The 19,751-nt window shown below is 38.7% G+C and overlaps 2 protein-coding genes and 1 long non-coding RNA gene across 3 annotated transcripts in view; 1 reads left to right on the forward strand and 2 right to left on the reverse strand.

The window, feature by feature from the left end:
- Nucleotides 1-525: 525 nt before the first annotated feature.
- On the forward strand, nt 526-17,402 carry LOC141442355 (V-type proton ATPase subunit B-like). The gene is given in 12 exon segments (XM_074107316.1): nt 526-687; nt 4,177-4,295; nt 6,789-6,918; nt 7,412-7,543; nt 8,645-8,769; nt 9,576-9,627; nt 9,630-9,805; nt 10,824-10,926; nt 12,137-12,291; nt 14,040-14,177; nt 15,649-15,777; nt 16,484-17,402. Coding segments are annotated over 12 exon segments (1,482 nt in total). The 5' UTR covers nt 526-602; the 3' UTR covers nt 16,622-17,402.
- Nucleotides 14,081-15,619, reverse strand: LOC141442357 (uncharacterized). Its single transcript, XR_012452929.1, has 2 exons — nt 15,071-15,619; nt 14,081-14,257 (listed from the first exon to the last, which is right to left on the reverse strand). It is a non-coding gene; the product is annotated as an uncharacterized lncRNA (long non-coding RNA).
- A 1,446-nt stretch (nt 17,403-18,848) lies between the features above and the next one.
- LOC141442061 (serine/threonine-protein phosphatase PP2A 65 kDa regulatory subunit-like) overlaps nt 18,849-19,751 on the reverse strand; it is a 1,519-nt gene continuing 616 nt past the window's right edge. The window contains exon 2 of the mRNA XM_074106969.1: nt 18,849-19,742. Within this exon, the coding sequence (XP_073963070.1) occupies nt 18,891-19,742 (852 nt within the window). The 3' untranslated portion in view covers nt 18,849-18,890. The remainder of the gene's footprint in view (nt 19,743-19,751) is intronic.

Here is a 19,751-nt window from a genome sequence, read left to right on the forward strand (position 1 = left end):
TTATCTTACTCTATGGTACGTGGGTACCTACAAAAACTTGTAAAAAATAAAACAAACACTGCTTACATTATTTTGTGCTAAGAGTACCTTTTTGCCCGAAATGCGTAATGTAATTTACTAGGTTGACACTTAATTAATTTGAACAACTGCGAAATATGTCCTTCTGCACTGCGAACATATACTCTTTGACTGCGAATTAATAGGAAAAATAATTAAATTCCAGGTTAGAATTACGACTTTTGAACAATGTGCCAGTTTGAAACCAGTTTTACCAACAAAAGCAACCATCATTCCATACCAACATTATAATACCATAGGCTGCGTTCATAAATAATAATAAAAAATACTTAGCAAAATTCATCAAGACTTTTCAATTAATTTCATTAAAGAATAACATTTCTAAGATTACATAAATCAAACAAAAAACTAATTTAATTCTATATTTATTTTATTTATTTTTAGTGACATAGAGTAACGTCATCTTGTGATGAGATCACGTGATGGCACGTGAAGGATCATAGACAATACTTCCATTCGTCAGTTTTCAGGCGGACAGGGCAGCGCAGTTTAGTGTTTTATTGAGCGGACTGCCTCTACCCAAAATGGCTAAAACTCTCTCCCAATCTCAAGCGCACAAGGAACATGTTTTGGCAGTGTCCAGGGACTTCATATCCCAGCCCCGTCTGAGTAAGTACAAGTTATTTATCGATATTCCTATTGCAAATGGCTTGGATGTCAATCACGGGAACGTCAAAATTATTGATTTTGGTGGTTCCTTACTGTGGTATTTTGTTATTTGTTTTAGTATAATTGGCTTTAAAACTTCCCTTTTTAAGTTTTCATTGCGTCCCGAAGTTTATCCTTTACGCAGACACTGAAATATCTTGGATTCTTATCTCGTTTACAGATAAATCTTAAATCTTATAAATTCGTAATTTGGTTTCCAGTTTTTTTCCCTTTTGTGACTTCCGTTCGACGCTTTCTTTTATCCCACCATCTCGTCCCATTGGAATTTGTTCCCCTAGTCATAGGACAAAGAAGGGCTTTGAAGAGGGCTCTATGTTCTATGTGGTAGGTGCTAATTTTGATAAGCATGATTCTGTCCAATTGGCATCATATGACTTGATGCTTGATTTCGTTTTGTGAAGATTTTATAAGCAGACGAGTTAAGTTTCTGGAATTACTGTGATGATGTATTTTAATTCTAATTAAAGCTTAAGTTTTTTAAACATTTAACTTTCAATGTAATATATATGTAAAGTTTTCTTTGACATTTAATTTAATACAATTTTTCTATGGGATTATTTGGATGGGATAGTAACATAAGAAAAGTTATGTAAGTCAATAATGTAAGGCATAGATTTTTATCTCAATAATTTCCATTTTTCAGTGATCATGTGATTATGATCTTATGAAAAAAAAAAAACTATAGATTGCTCTGTTTCCTTAGTTAAACAGCTGATTTGTAGCTGTTCATCCTATTATTCATTTAATTTTTGACTCACTGATGTCTTTTTCATTACAATACAGAAATTCTGGTTTTGTTGAACTCTACAACCCAGACAATTTCATTAGCATTTGTAAAGCCATTTAACAATGAAAATGTGAAGGGTGCACCCATTCTGCTTAATGTTACCACCCTCCAAAAATGGCTGTCTAGGTTACCTATATTAAAAGAAAAAACTAACAGAATCACTTTGTTAAGAGTTAAGACTCATTTTTAGCAATATGTTGAGGCATCAAGTTCAAATTGATAAGTATCATTTAATCATGTCTGCAGTTTGTTGGACCTGTGGGAAAATTTGATTTCTAAGTTTATGCAATGAAAAGAAACTAACTATTGAAAGTGTTTCTTCATACAGTAGATTAGTAGATTGTATAGCAATGCCAGCAGGAAGGGAAGGGTTAAGGGAAATAAATGTATTATTTGGTGTTTTTTTTGTGGAAATAACTTTTTTTTTTCTTTCTTCCTTTCATTACAGTAACTAATAATAATATATATTTTTTAAACTGATATTTTAACGGGGCTTTAGCACACCAAATGTGACTATGTTAGCCTCATGGGGAACCTCAGATATATACACCACACTACAGATATTACGCTCTCCCTTGCACTAAAACCATGTCTATGGATGCAAAGGCCTGTACAATGAATCTGTAAATCAGTACAGCTTCTTCTGAAAGCGCTTGACTTAGAATTACATTTACACCATTTAACAAGCCCATACCATCCAAATACATGTCTCTGATGTCCTTATTCTGATCACATTCCAAAAGAAAATGAATGGGGTCTTCAGTCTTATTACAACCTATACCTACACAAAAGTGATTGTACAACTCTCATCAAATGCAAAAAACAATTAAGTGGGATGTGACCAGATCAAACACATAGTGCTGACACAAGAAGGTCCCTGGAAAGGCTGGCACGATCAACCCAGGCAAAAATAATAATAATAATAAATAAATCAAAATCACCGGAGAAAGTTTGGAGTGGCGTATGCCCAACAGTGGGCGAAAACGCGCTGAAGAAGAAGAGAAAAATCACGGGACACTTGACACCAATTGACCTGGTCCCAAATTAAGCAAAGCTTGTACTATGGACACTAGGCAATGGCTCAACATACTTATATAGATAAATACATACTTATATACATATTAATATTAAACACCCAAGACCCGAGAACAAACAACAAATAGTAATTAGTTTGGGACTAGGTCGATTGGTGTCAAGTCCCAAGGGACCTCAAGCTTCATAATCAGGTTCGCTAACCACTTGACCATCTGGTTGTCAACAAAAATAAAAGATACACACACAACACACAAAGTTAAACATTCCCAAATGGGGTAGGCAGAGCCACAGAGTACATATATAACAAAACATTACCGCATCGGAGCCACATTTAGCAATTTTAGGTTTTAATTTTGACAAAAACGGTACCATAGTAACAGGTCGCTAGCCTGTCGCCTACGGTATACCTTAACCTATATCCTAAAATAAAAGATAGTGAAAAAAAATAATATAATAATAAAAGATATTTATTCAATACTTTGTTTACAAGTTATAGGTACATCACACATCACAAATATTACAATCAAACTATTAAAAGGGAAAGCAACTCAGCTTATAGACAGGCCTTTGCATCCACAGACTAGGTTTCGGTACAAGGGAGAGTGTAACAAGTATCTGAGGCTCCCCATGAGGCTGACATAGTCACGTTTAGTGTACTAAATACTCGTTAAAATATGAGATTATAAAAAAAACTCAGCTTATGCCTGCGCCTTGCAGAACAAAGTCTCATGGCTAACAGATGCTGTTTTTCAGTCTCCCCCATAAGCGGTTACCATTTAAATAAACCCATTACCATCATTTCACGTGCTCACCCGCACGTATTTTATATTTGTATAACTGTAGGAATACAAACCCAATAGGGCTCACACAGTATGGCACAGGTTTCTAAAATTTGGCAAGAATGAGGGCCTCACAGCATAAGAGCAGATAATCTGAAACTGCTCTGAATCACTAAACTGCTAAAAACAACATCATATATGCTCCATTGAAACAGTGTGAAATAATACGGCCCAGACTCGCCAGCGTATGACTGCGGCGCGCCACAGACATTTTTCTGGCAGCTACAGGGGTTTAATAATAATAATGATATTTTTTTATTTTTAGACCAGGTCCATAAAAATTACAAAATTAAAATAAAATAAAGAAAATAAGCTTAGAATTTAGATTTAGTTATATATAAGAAACGGTAGGTATGGCTATGGCTGTTATGATGATAATCATGATCAGGGGTCGGACAAATAGTGCGAATGACGTAATCTTGCACACAAGATGATGTTTTTATTTAAACATCCGTGTGACATGTAGTAACAAAGTAGCATTAATGAAGTAACAAAATAATAGTAAAATCAGTGAATAAAATAAATTTCATATTGTTTAATAAAGAGGTTGATAAATGATGTGATAATTGTATATGAAAATTAAAAATACTATTTGAAATCATCCTATAAGTGGTTTGACGTCATCGGCACTTTTTGACCGACCCCTGATCATGATGATGATGATGATATTGAACCGTAGGGAGGTAAAGGAGTTTCTTGGTTGACTATACAAGTGCAACTCAAAGTTTGCCAGTTTATAAGGTTTGTTAACCTTAACAATGTCTACAGCATACAAGACGGTGTCGGGTGTCAACGGTCCCTTGGTCATCCTCGACGAGGTGAAGTTCCCCAAGTTCTCCGAGATCGTACAGTTGAAGCTCGCCGATGGCACCCTCCGCTCTGGTCAGGTAAATAACTGTTAATTCTTTGGTTTTAGCACATAACTACAAGTTACTGTCTGCAATTTGAATAATTATTAAAATAAAATGTATAGGTTACTCACATGATAATAACATATGCCCTAAATGTTTTGAACCAATACATGGTTCCTTATCAAGGAGATAGAATGGAGGATAATTAATTGTCTGTTTCTCATTAGAGTCTTAATTTAAAGATTGCAATTTACAGAGCCGGATTTTAAGAGGGGCCCCCACGACAGAGACTTCGGATTTTTTTGTCAAGTTCCAATGAGTAAACACTAGTAAACAACTATTAATCTATATTTGTTCACTTCAACCAGGCTATCAGTAAAATATCAAAATCTCAAATGACCCTCATTTTATTTGGACATTATTTAGGACCCTTTTTTTTTTGGGGCTCCACTCCTTGGTTGCCCCAAGGCCTCCAGACCTCTAAATCCGGCCCTGGCAATTTGTATATTTTAAACAAGACTACCCGCGACTTCGCTCGCGTGTGCCATACAATGACTATACCATTTAATTCAGAAGTTGTATTGAAATTCCTGTGGGAATTTCCAAAAATTAAATATGGCTTTCATTTATCTTTTTTATTTAATACCTATATAAAAACAATACCACTCCTTGCAGTCGGGTAAAAATGAATCCCTATTTCCTTTGGTCACGGCATCACGCGTCTGGACCGATTTCACTAATTATTTCTTTGTTGTGTTTGCTATTGTCAGGAGAAGGTTCTTATAAAGTGGGTGATCGACGTACGAGCCGCAAAACCGCGGTTTTAACCGCGCGTCGATCAGGGCCTTAAAAGAAGATTTAGAAAATTAAAAAAAAAACTACACCAGGGGCGAAGCCGCGGGCACCAGCTAGTATTGAATGAAGAAAACCCATTTCAAGCCTAGATTTAGCAGTTAAGATAATATAACATGTACAAATCCCGATTTCATGGGAATATCAGGATACAAAGTAAAATATTGTTATAAAGTCAAAGTCAAAGTCAAAATATCTTTATTCAATTTTTGGCTATAACAAGCACTTATGAATGACCAAAAAAAATCTACCACCGGTTCGGAAAAACCTCTGTTGAGAAGAATCCGGCAAGAAACTCAAGTATATTCAAATATATTCTAGAGATCCAGTCATATTTACATGAAATATCAAATTTTATCAAAATCCGTTCAGCCGCATTATGATGAAAGAGTAACACACGCACCCGCACAAAACACATTCGCAATTTTACGTTTATAATAATATTACTAGGATATGAAAGTTGTAAATGCTTCACAGACAAACTAGTGTTCAATAGAAACTTAATTGCATTACAATGAGGTCATCAATTTCCCATTAATATAAGCCGCAGAGAATCAATTAATGACACCCCTATGAGAATATCACTAAACAATATGAACATCACTCATCTTTCACTCATACATACAACATTTTGTGACATCCTCAGCGTGAAGGGGAAGACTTATGGTGATAAGCGCTTTAGTGCAAACATGAGCATAAATAAGTCTGTCTAATTTATTTCTCATTATACTTAGCGACCACATGCATTGTTGGAAATTGAACCTTATTATTGATTTCATAATACGTCACAATTTCCATTGTAATGATTGAAAATACGACTAGCTTTAAAAATATCCTTAGTCAGGTATTACAGTACAGGATCTGGCAGCTGATTTGATGTTTCGGGTTTTCGCTAAATTCTTGTGGGAAACAAAAATTACATCGTGAATTTTATTTACGTTGCATTTAAAACGTCCGCGCCAAATTCCATGTCTCTAATCTTTGTGGTTGAAATTGTAAGATTTTAATCCGATCGCGTGGGAATATCGGGGAAAAATTGCATTATAATGTTGTTCCAGATGTCCATCTACATACCTTACATTCAAATCTATCCAAAGTATCCAACCGTTTTAGTTTCATAGAGTAACAAACGAAAAATACCATGGAAATTTCCGAAAATTACATAGGTACCTAATTGTCTTCATTCATGTTGCGTAAAAACATCTGTGCTAAATTGAAAGGCCTGCAACTAAATGTTCAACGGAACTTACCACTGAGGCCTGTCGGGTATACATGTATGATATAACACGCCCTATTATGGTTTTAACGAATCGCAGACTTGAGTAGATAATGACATGCGACGTTGAATGTACGCACAGTGAGTTTCGTATCAATAAACACGTATGTTTGGTTCTGTTGTCAACTAACTAGGACAGTGTTTTCCAATCTTTCAAGGGCGGACACCCTAAGCGCCTCTTTATAGGTCCACAAATTGCGTCACACATTTAGGGGGCCGGGATGGGGGGGAGGGAGGGTCAGGCGGTTTGTGACATAGGAAAAAAGCGGGGTGGCACAAACAGCAACATTGCAAGTTAATGTTCACTTCAGTAGCGTGGTAACAACTAGATTCCCATGGAGTTGCCTGAGCGTGAAAATGAATAAATGTGCAGCAGCTTGTGACCGTCTCCATGCCCCCAGGTGCTGGAAGTCAGCGGCTCCAAGGCCGTGGTCCAGGTGTTCGAGGGCACCTCCGGCATCGACGCCAAGAACACGCTCTGCGAGTTCACCGGCGACATTCTGCGGACGCCCGTCTCTGAGGACATGCTCGGTCAGTGCCTCACGAAAATTTGTTACATCATTTTCCCAAAATCGTTATTTCGTAGTAGCGAAAGTTTACTGAATTTTACTGAAGCTTTTTTATTGAATCTTATTTTCACAATCATGTTTTTCCCCAATTTTAATCGACACAGAAACATCGTCGACGGAGCTCCGCTGGCGCGGAGCTCCTACTTTTATGTAGTTTTGGTCCATTAGGCCAATGCAAACTTAACATAACCTAAACCTACCTATGTTTCTGGTGCCGATTAAGATTGGGTAAAAACGCGATTGTGAAAATAAGACTGTAAAAAAGCATTCGGGAAAAATGCGAACGGAAAATTTGCTACTAGGAAATAACGATTTTGGGAAAATGATTGAAGCAACCCCTTCCGACTGCAGTTGTATTGTCTTTCTTTTTATTAATAGCCATGAGTTGACATACAAGTAAATGCTCAAGTCTATTAGCACCTTCATATAAACCTATCCTTTCCTAACCCCCACAGGTCGTGTATTCAACGGTTCCGGCAAGCCCATCGACAAGGGCCCCCCGATCCTGGCCGAGGATTTCCTCGACATCCAGGGCCAGCCCATCAACCCCTGGTCCCGTATCTACCCCGAGGAGATGATCCAGACAGGTCAGTGCTAGTTTGATTCAACCTTCGCAACATTTTCCTTGCACACATCCTTAGTATATACAAAAACCTGGCTCCGCTGAGCTGTTTCTAAGAGAGTTGCCCTTTGCGAGGATAGGTATATGAAGCGTTTCAATTGATTCACGATAAACACATTCCTCGCGCTGCATCCTCGCACATCTCTGGTGGAAACGCAGCCTTAGGGCCTCCGCTAACTCGCGCGGGTGCACGGCTTGGCTTGGCGCGGCGTGCTTCTTTCATGTCATCTAATGGAGCAGCGCTGCGTGAGGCGGGTCTTTGCTCTGTTGAAACCACAGACCTTATATCGAGATTGACCTTAAGAGTTTACCTACCTTGCGTGTAGGTAAAAAGTTTGATTCACGGTTAAAGTTTTGTCCGACCTAAATGCGCGATGCGCTTTGAAAAAGCTGCCGCTCGAGTCGCGGCGGCACGGCTTTGAATTGGTACGTGCGGTCTTGATTTCCCGTCACTAAATCTCGCTCGTGACGTCATCGTAGGTACGAAAAATTCGACACGCTAGGTTCTCATACAGTTTGAAACGCTGTTTTCGTCTATCTCGATATAAGGTCTGTCATCATCCCAGCCTATATACGTCCCACTGCTGGGCACATGCCTCCACTCAGAACAAGAGGGCTTGGGCCATAGTTCCCACGCGGCCCATTGCGGATTGGGAACTTCACACGCACCATTGAATTGCTCCACAGGTTTGTGCAGGTTTCCTTCGAACGATGTTTTCCTTCACCGCAAAGCTCGTGGTAAATTTCAAATGTAATTCCGCACATGAATTTCGATAAACTCTGAGGTGCGGTGCGAGCCGGCGTTTGAACCCACGACCGTCTGCTTGAGAGGCGATAAGTCAAACCACTAGGCCACCACGGCTTTTAAGGTCTGTGGTTGAAACATATTGAACTAACAAACGTAACTAACGTATTGGACGCACCAAGCCGCGCACCCGCGCGAGTCAGCGGAGGCCTTTAGTTGGACACTTAAAAAAAAAAAAAACTCTTTGTTCGGGGAATACCGTCCAACGCAACCGAAAAACTATTATTTGGAAAAAAAAATGTGTGCCAACTCTTTATGCAGGTATCTCCGCTATCGATGTGATGAACTCCATCGCCCGTGGCCAGAAGATCCCCATCTTCTCCGCCGCCGGTCTGCCCCACAACGAGATTGCCGCGCAAATCTGTAGACAGGCCGGTCTGGTCAAGGTATGCTCATCATCATTCGGATTTTCGGTGCGGGAATGTTTGACATTAGCCAAAGAGTAGGTATTGACATAAAAAAAAAAGAATGCACTGTGGTAGGTTTCTGCCTATCGAATAATTAATAGAAAAAAAAAACATGAAAACATAATATTTATATAAATGAATAAGATCAGTCATTAAGATATGATCCGTTCTTAAGTCCCTACTCGCGCCTATTGCAATTACCGACGTAGAAAGATCGTTTAGTTCGTTGAAATGGATATTTACAGAAAGACGCCGTAGCTTGACTGTTCCAAATATAGAAAAATATTAATATGTATTTTGTTACGAAAATCGCGTCAACTACTATTACTGCATGTAATTTTTAATGTTATTTTTATTATTATCTTATGAGGCTTGATAGTAAAGTTAAAGTACCCCCTAAATGAGTTAAGATAAAATTGTATTATAGTGCGTATACATTTCGCAGAGAGGTAGTTTTTCATTAGGCATAATAAGATTTCTTTCAGACTAACCCTCTGTTTATATCTACTCTTCCTGAAATCATTCCCGCACCGAAAACCCCGATGTATGCTTATCATCTGTATGGCGCTGTAAATGAAATCAAATTCACTTGTAAAATGATGGGCGTATAATTAGAAAGGAAGACTTTTTTTGTACAGTTTTTTTAAGGGGGAATTTTTAGTGGCTTAATCTTTTTTTTTTGTTTTTTGAAAAAATAACTAAGGGCTTTTTTAGGGCTTTAGAGCCTATTTATTTAGCTATAACTTTTTATGGATGCGGTTTTAAAGTGATGTTTTTTTTTCCAGCAAGCCGGCAAGTCGGTGTTGGACGACCATGAAGACAACTTCGCGATCGTGTTCGCGCCATGGGCGTCAACATGGAGACGGCCCGGTTCTTCAAGCAGGACTTCGAGGAGAACGGCTCCATGGAGAACGTGTGCCTGTTCCTTAACCTCGCCAACGACCCCACCATCGAGAGAATCATCACGCCCCGTCTGGCGCTCACTGCTGCCGAGTTCTTGGCTTACCAGTGCGAGGTGACTCTGCTGTACTATCGAACCAACTGAATGGTGACCCACTGTGGAAACTTTTCGTAGAAAAAGTCAGAGTGACATCGCGTTGCTTGACCAGGGAATTCGTTATGACGCTTACTGTGAGAAAGTTCTACGGTGGGTCAGGGATCAATTGGTTCGACTGTACTCATACTCATGTCTAGGGTAAATATACAGTGTTTTTGTGGCGGTTTTTTTCCTCCACCGTTTCGGCAAGTATTATTAAAAGAGACGATGCTCAGGGTACGTTTTATGAAAACTAAAGACAATTAATTGGCAATACCGATTCTTAATCTGGCGTTATCACAATTATTACGACTTCTCCTTCCCTTGCGCTAATGAACACTGGATGACGTTTATACCAAACGGTTAAAACGCTCGAATATTAACCCTCCAGCACTCGCCACCCATGATGCCATAAGGCCAAAGTCATTGTGAAAAATGCCTTATTGAAATTTTTCGACTGGAGATAAAATAGAAATTTTATTAAGAAACATTTATGTTTTCTTTACATTTATTTCGCGCTCATTTACACACACACACGCGCGCGCACACACACACACACACACACACACACACACACACACATAATCAGTTAAGATCTACACAAAGATAATAATTATATCAAAAGCAATACGCAATTACTTATAGTTAGTTACATTATAGTTATACATACTGTAAATTGAAATCGTTTAAATACTTTAAACTAGTCTAAGATAAACACTGTTATAATGTACTATTATTGGAGGAGCGAGGGCTCCTGATACAGGTATTTTTTACCTACTAGGAGGTCTCAACCGCTGTTTGTAAAAATTCTTTTGTTATCGAAATAAACGATTTATTATATTATTATGATTATATTATGTGGCAAAATATAATGGCTTCCTTTGAAGCTGTGACCAAACAAAGAGCAAAATGGAGAAGTTTAAATTATTACACAAGAGGAAACCTATGTTTTCCCTATCCCTGATGTAATCGGTCTAATAATGTGTGATGTTCCCAGAAACACGTGCTGGTCATCTTGACCGACATGTCTTCGTACGCGGAGGCTCTGCGTGAGGTGTCCGCCGCCCGCGAGGAGGTGCCCGGCCGACGTGGTTTCCCAGGTAAGGGGTCTTGACAGAACCTAATTCTTCCAAGGCTGCGAACGCACTATGCCGTTAGCCGCCCGGGTTTAGCTGGCCGTCTCTCTTCAATGGTCATTTGAGAAAGAGACGGCGAGCTCAAACCGCACGGTTAGCCTACTCGTAACTCTTGACAGGGTGGCTGTGGCCGTCAGTTGAAAATTGGTTGCAAATCTTCTTGACGACTTAGAAAAATTTTGTGGTTCCACACCGCAGTTGAGTCCTGAGTTCGAAATTAGTAATAGGGCTGCTCACTCTTAAATTCTTAGTGAAAGAACGCACAATGCGGTTAGCCTAGGTTTAGCGCGCCATCCCTTTTCAGAGTATCCCTTGAGAAAGAGACGCTCCGTTTAGTTCTTAGACCTTTGGATGCCTTCTACGACTTCCACGGAAAGAGATATACGGCTTATCAGAAACGCTGCTTATTGGGAACGAATCACTTTGATTCCCATAGTTATTTGCCACAAAATACATACAACAGTGCTGTATTCGGATTTTTTTGAAATGTCATCTTATAAATTGCAGTAGGTTAGGTTATCATCACATAAAACCTCAAATCGTCATTTATCGACGCACATCTACATACAAACATATCGGCATCAAGTCAAGTCCAAACATCTTTATTAGATTCAGGTTCCGTGATTGAAATAAAAAAAAATACCTAACGAAGGGCGAGAGCGGCGCGCGCGAGGCTTCAACCTAACCCGCCCGGGTGGGTTCTGCTCCGACTATATCGATCTCGCTCGATCTGCGACGAAAAATGTCTATTCATTCAAATTGATTGTATTCAGATTATCACGTCGTACATTATCACTACGTACATTACAGCGCGCGCAATATTTTGTACGCCCTGATAATGCACGACCATGATAATGTACGGCATGATAATTGGAAGCAATCATGCTTTGGATTATCAAGTCGTACATTATTGCGCGTACATTCCTAGTTGTAGGTACATTATTGTTTCCCCTGAAGTAATCAAATTCAAAAGTTGTTATGAGCCATGTCATGATGGTTGACGAGCGAGTTCGCACTCCGACTCGCACTTGCCCGATTTTTAGGTGGCTGTGACCACAACCTTTTTTGAGGGCTGGATCCGCGCCTGATCCAGAAACGTAATCCGCCATTGCAGAACACGAACCAGCGGCGTACACTTATGTTGACATAATGTTAATTCGTTTGTGACCCCCAGGTTACATGTACACGGATTTGGCCACCATCTACGAGCGCGCCGGGCGTGTGGAGGGCCGCAACGGCTCCATCACCCAGATCCCCATTCTGACTATGCCTAACGACGACATCACCCATCCCATTCCCGATTTGACCGGATACATCACTGAGGGACAGGTGAGAGCGTTTTAAAAATTGCTTTAGAAAATAGTCGCGATGTTGCAGTTGTAGAAATTGAATGACGTACTGTCGAGCTCATAAACTTGTGAGCAATAATTTTATTAAAAAATCTGCAGGGCTACTGCGAAATTCGAAAATCGAAGTTCGTATCGCACCGTCCCTCTCACTCTCGTATTATAATATGAGCGTCGGCGGGACGGTACGATACGAACTTCGATTTTCGAATTTCGTAGTAGCCCTGCTGAACACGCTTCTATGCCGTTAAAAATAGAGTGCTCACTAGTTTATGAACTTGGCTGTACCAGACTCAAGTGTCATGATGATATTTAAAGAAATTATCGTAGAATTGATTCCAAAAAGGTTCCCTAGTCGTAAATTTCGTAAGTCATGTGACTTAGTTTCATATGTATATTCATGCTAGCTTTTGCCCGCGTGGGATTCGGTTATCGCGCGCTGTTCCCTCGGGAACTGCATTTCTATGGAAAAAAGTAGCCTATGTCACTCTCTGGCCCATAAACTATCTCTATGCCAAAAATCACGTCGTTCCTTCGCTCGGTTCAGACGGACAAACATACAAACACACACTTTCGCATTTATAATATAAGTATGGTTTCGTTTATTCATTGCAACCATGATATTGACAAGATGTTCTTAATTCTATCCAGTACAAACGTGGACTAAGGCGTAGCAAGTTTCCTCGAGTATACGCACAATATGGAGATAATTAATTATCTTTTTCTACCCAACTGCGCGAAGGAGGGTTATTTTATGATCATGAACATCTTTTTCTGTCTCCCAATTCTTAAGAAATCCATTTTCATTAAACAATAAGTTTGCCTTTGGTTTTCCTGTAATCTATGATTTAAAAAGTGTTACTAAATTACTTTAAAGCTTATTAGTTTCAAAAATACATAAAAATATATTCGAGACTTAATAAGTGCCTTCAGTTGATATTTCGCGCGATACGACTTGTAATTCGACAATTTGCTGCACTAAATTGGCAAGACTCCTTACTTGCACTTCAGCCAAGCCTTTAAAAGCTACGAAAATTGGCTGGAAGCCTGTTTATATAAGAAGTGGTCTAGTTTTCACTGGCAAGTGGTAAATTGTATTCTGTTTCTGCACGTGTAAAAACTATCGACAAATTGGCCTCTGGAATAATTTTCCTGGATAAAAACTATCCTATAGCCTTCCCAGGGTTTCAAACTATACTATACCAAATTTTAAGCATCACAGGAGAACGATTTTTGAAACCACATCTATCAAAGTCAAAGTCAAAATATCTTTATTCAATTTAGGCTTAAAACAAGCACTTATGAATGTCAAAAAAAAAAACTACCACCGGTTCGGAAAAACCTCTGTTGAGAAGAATCCGGCAATAAACTCAATGAGGTATATTTTTTAAACAGATTTACAATATTATTAAATTATATCTATATAACTACATACTATGAAAACAGCACTCTATTTTTATTTTGCAGTTGTAGTTTTGTAACAATACAACGATTGTTACCAGATGGTTACCAGAACCATACATAATCTACAATAAGTACAGGAATCTCAATTACACAGCTTATACATCAATTGATTGATGGTATCAAATACCCAGTCCATTTGCCCTGTGTATTTAAAATACGTAGTTCTGCAGATTTCTAAACCTAACAATGGTTGTATGGACAACATTCCTTCGCCTATCCCTAGAGAGAAGAATAAAAAAAATATAAACTATCTTCCCTCCCGTCCAGATCTACGTGGATCGTCAGCTGCACAACAGGCAGATCTACCCGCCGGTGAACGTGCTGCCGTCGCTGTCCCGTCTCATGAAGTCCGCCATCGGCGAGGGCATGACCCGTAAGGACCACTCCGACGTCTCCAACCAGCTGGTGAGTCAATACATCACAGGACAGTAACTTTTTCTTGACACAGTCCACATAAACAAGTCAAAGTATTTTATTTGTTAACCCTTTAGTGGGTAACGGCAAGATATTTGCCGTCATACGACTCAGATATTTTATTTTTTTCTCAATGAACGTGTTGTTAGTTAATATAACTTTTGGTTCGCATAAGAGAACATACTCGTACCAATTTACGAAAAAAAAGAATAGCAGATAAACGTTATTCCAACCCATGTTAAATGATGATTCTTAGGCCTGAACTTAGATTTTTAACTATTCCTTACAATTGAACAAAAATGTTTGTAAATAAAATTTTGTTTGCTGGAGTTATCCGATAGTCACAATTCTCTACTTTCAGAGACAAGATTGGCGATATAAAGTTTAAAGAAAAAAAATCTGTTATTTGATAATTTAAAAAAATGAAGACGGCAATATATTTGCCACTATCCGTTAAGTGTCTGGTGTTTATTAAAGGAAAGGGTGGGTTAGGCTACAATTGTTATTGATTTATATATGGAGCAATAGCTTAATTCAATACTTCAAATGGCCCGATATGCTCTTGCCCGGTCATTTATTTGAAAGAATTCAGTTTTAAGTTAAATAAAGGTTTTAATTATTTCTTATCATCTATTGGTTTTTAATTTATTTATTTTAGATACGTCGTGCCACCCGTAGTTCCCCGGCAAACTGACATGACGGTTTTGTCACTTAATGCCCTTGGCTGATAGCGGCAAACATATTGCCGTCTCATAATTCGGAAACCCTGCAATAATATATTCATTTCTCTTTCTCAAAAATCATAAAAAAAATCATTCATGCTGTGCGTATCGTTAAAGTTCTCGATTCATTGCTTTAAAAAAATAATGGTCAAAGGGTTAAACATCAATATTGTAGTGTCACCATGTTATGCCAATTGGCGTACGAAATTATGTTAACACTATATTGAAATCTGCATATAGATGTGTTTTGGTCAAATCTAGGAAGTCCATTTTATATAATTTCTACTGGTCGGATTGACTTGAAAATTGGAATATTATGTAGGTTAGATGACCATGCGAGTAGTCAGCAAATAAGTTTTTGGTAAGGTTGTTTGTTGAATTTACTTTATATTGTAACCCAAACTACATTTACATACCAAGTTTCAAGTCGATGCCATTAACCGTTGTAGAGTTCCGTCCTGTGGAGACGATCCTGGTCGGACTAACAGGATGTCACTACCAGATTATTGTACTGTCACGCAATTTACATAAGTATACCAAATTTCAAGTCAATCCAACTACTAGAAGTTGGTCGAATTTAACTTGCAAGATTTGATTACAGACAGACATCGGGACAGGTGAAACTAAATACATAAAAGCATGTAAAAGTAGCCATAATTTTTATGTTTTTGTTAGAAATATCTCGCTTCTAGGCCATCCGAAAGACTCGCTTTTATAATCTGAGCTCGTCTTGTTCGCAGTACGCGTGTTACGCCATCGGCAAGGACGTGCAGGCGATGAAGGCCGTGGTGGGTGAGGAGGCGTTGACCCCCGACGACTTGCTCTACCTAGAGTTCCTGACCAAGTTCGAGAAGAACTTCATCACGCAGGTAACTTGAGTTTCTTGTGTCGACTGTTTGGTTGTGACCGGGGTCGAATTGACTATGTCGGAGAACCTGGCCCGCAATTCTCGGGCCCCCCTTTCCAGCCTTTAACATCATCAGCACTCTCCAAGTACTTGAACAAGCAAGTCAACTGGCAAACCCTTCGAAAAAGAAACAATGATACTTATTGTCATTGACATTGAGGATACTTTTCCAATTAATTGTTGAAGTTAAATGTATTGAAAATAGTAAGGAAAAACACTATTTTCGTATGATTTTTGACCTAACGCTGGCACTTCATGTATCTCTGTCGATCATGCGGGATACTAATTGCATCTCTTTTGCTTAAAATAATTAATTCGGCGAACAAATGAAGATAAGTGTCTATGTGAACTGCTCGAAATCGAAATGTATATTTAACTAGCGGTTGCCTGCTTCTTCACCACGTTCTAGTTTTAATTCGTAGCCCTTGCTTCGCCTTGTTTGCTTGTCCTGACAATAATGAATAGACCAAAAAATAATAATACAATTTGGTGTCGTCGTTGGGAAGTTATTTGTGTACATAAATAAAGATAAATAAAAAATAAAAATAAAGTTATTTGTATTTGTATTTGCATACATTTCGGCGAATTATTTTTATAATTTTCTTTGTTATTAAAACTAGTGTCTGGTTAGTCTAGTGTAAAAATAATTACGTTGTTCTCTTTCGCAGGGTAACTACGAGAACCGCACAGTATTCGAGTCCCTCGACATCGGCTGGCAGCTGCTCCGTATCTTCCCCAAGGAGATGCTCAAGCGTATCCCCGCGTCCATCCTCGCCGAGTTCTACCCCCGTGACTCGCGCCACTAAACTCCATCCCCCTGTGACCCGCCATTTTAATTTGTCTGTCAACTTGACGTTTCCGAAAGAGCGGGAACGACCAAATGCCAAATTGACAGCTCTCAGACGTATTTTTCTGCGGAATGTGGTGATGCGTATAATGCATGAGGAACGTATTTTTTTTTGTAATGTTTAACGTCTGCTATTATTTTTGAATCGTGTTTTCAAGTTAAAATGTCGTGTCACATTGTCTTGTAAGATAATAATATTATATTGTTTACTAGTAAGTTGTTAATAGTTTACGTGATGTGTACTACTTACCGTACGATCGAGTTACAGAAATTATAACTAACTTGTTGCTATTTAAAGTTGTCTATGGTAAGGTTATATAGCCATGAATAATGGCGTGCTTAACTGTTGCCGTCTCGTGTACATAATTCCAAGTAGGCTCGTAATAGTACATGCAATATACTATATTTTGAATAGACTTCTTTATTTATTCCTTGATTTGTATACCGGTTAAACGACAAATAATTAAATATAGTAAATTATGTGCACAAATAGTGGAAAAAATATTTAAAATATATTTAATCGAAATCAAATGTTACTACGATGCACTTTTGTGATATATTTCCGGCTTGTCTTACAGCATTTTGTGGAGTGACAAATTATATTATGTATGTAAATATACAACGACGCCGACCCGTAACCGAGGTTACATTCCAAACGCATGTGCGGCCAGAGTTCAAACTGCAGGTGAATTAGGATACTGTTGTTTTTTTGAATGGAAATATAAAGAATATAGAAGTTCCTTGTTTTTTTATTTCATGTAGACCTAAAAAACAACGAGGAAAGGTAAAAACGCGCTTTAATCATGGATGTGACGAGAAACTCCCACTCTACATACAAAATTACCTATTTTTGCATACATTTGAGGGCCAGATTTTTGGTATAGTCAGATGACTTAGGAATTCAATTTGCGTTCTTAGTTCGTCCATTACAGACTGCAGTCCAATGATTATTTCGTCACTACTTTGAAAAAATCTCGTATCTAAAATCAATATGTCAACAAAATTGAACCTTGATGTAATGTCTATAAAGTTAACTCAGAAAAATTATCTATTTTGAACTACGAGTTTTTTTAAAAGTAGTGACGATTTTTCGCCAGTTTTAGTGGGCTGTTTCACCGCCCATTGATTAGTGTAACTGACGGTTAAATGTGATGCCGTCTCGTCTATTTGAACAAAACAAATAGATTTGTTGTAGGCATTATTGCACAAAAAAGTTCACAGACGCGTGTCTAAAGCGCATGGCACTCCCGCTCGCACTGGTCCCAACCGCGCCGAGATATCGTGTCTGTGAGCAGTGTCTATGTGTGCGTTGGCTCGAGCGCACTTGTATGGAGATTGACTTCTGAACTATCTGTGTTTTGTGATAAAACGAGCCATTTTACCCAAGACATTCATATAGCCATCCAAGCCGGTATCGTATGTTGGAACTATAAAAAGTACTGAATTCTAGTCTCGGTTTTAATAAGCACAAATTCTGCTGGTAAAAAAAAGATAGCCTTTAATTGGGCACATCTGTGTCAGGACATAAAAGGGTTTAATGCCCGTGTTTTACACCGCTTTATAATTTTTTAGGTTTATTGATTTATTTTTAGTGTTATGTAATTAAAAATTATAAAAAAAAAAATTAATAACTTTGTTTGTGGCTGTTTACAACTTTACACCTAATTACCTTGGTCTTAGACGAAGATTTTACTTTATGCACTAGAGCATAAAAACTTTAATACGCATTCACTGCCACCGACGCATATATGCGTTTTCGGAACTTCACCCATTGCCGCTGTCATAATTATTCATACATCTTGAACGTACATGTGCGTCGGTGGCATCTGTGTGGAGTCAGGTGGCAGTGAATGCGTTAATGGTCATTCTGTCCCTCATAATAAAACAATAATGTTGGATTCATGGCTTTATTATTTTTAATATTATTTAATAACAATTTCATTACCAAGTGCAACGTAAATGCTATGAAATATCCAAAGTAACCTGTTATTGTTTGCTAGGAAGTTATATAATTTTGTAAAAACAGTACTTATTCACCGGATGTAGATCTAATCTCATTATAACTGGGAATTAGTAGAATAAATACTAATTAAGATTAAGTTTTATGTGACTATTTCCTAAATGCGAAGCCAGTTAAATTTTAAAGCTACATCTAATACACAACTTACGTTGCAGATAATTAGAATACACCAGCTTTAAATTTAACGGCTAACTTAAAAGTATCCAAACTAACCAGCAATACCTACAATAGCTTCGGAAGCGAAATATTTCACATCAACATCAGGGTCCACATTTAATTTCTCCAAAACGGGTTTCACTTGTGGCTGAATGACAGCTTGGTCGAGGAACGGCGCCATTTTTTGGAGCGTCTTGGCAACATTGAACCTAACGTTGGCAACATTGTCATCGGCCATAGACAAGACTGTAGGCAGCAGTACTCTGGTAGTAATATCCTTGCCGCATACTTCAGAAAGAACGTTTATGCAGAAGAGGTAAGTCATTCTGTGGAGATAATTCTGTTCGCGGGACATGGCCAGTACTTTGGGTATGACATTAGTCTCCGCCCACTGTGGTCCGTATTGCTCGACCAGCTTCTTCAAATTCAGTGTAGCTGCTTCACGAATAGCATAAACATGGTCTATCAGCCAAGACATGCAGAGTCCGGTAAGTTTCTCATCGAAGAAGTCCTGACCCAATTGGCCAGCGAGGAGAGGCATATGTTCGATAATGGCCAGACGTACGCGCCATTTCGTGTCTTCAGCGAGGTCTACTATGGCCGGGAGGAGTGATTGCACCAACTGCTGGATCCCGATGACTTCGTTGACACATTCCAGGTTAGAGATGATATTGAGACGGACTTCTGGGCATTCATCTTTAAGCTGGGTGAGGAATAAGGGGAGGAGGTGGTCGATGGTGTTCTGCCGGCCTACAATGGGACTCAGGCCCATGATGACGGACGCGAGCGCTGACTTGACGTGCTGATTGGGATCACAGACCAAGTCTTTGATCTGGGGTAGGATCATCGTCATGATTATGTGTTCCTGGTGCGCCTTGTCCAAATTCATGCAGAAATCTTTAACCTGAAAGGA

Source organism: Choristoneura fumiferana, chromosome 25, assembly GCF_025370935.1.
Source record: "Choristoneura fumiferana chromosome 25, NRCan_CFum_1, whole genome shotgun sequence".
NCBI lineage: Eukaryota > Metazoa > Arthropoda > Insecta > Lepidoptera > Tortricidae > Choristoneura > Choristoneura fumiferana.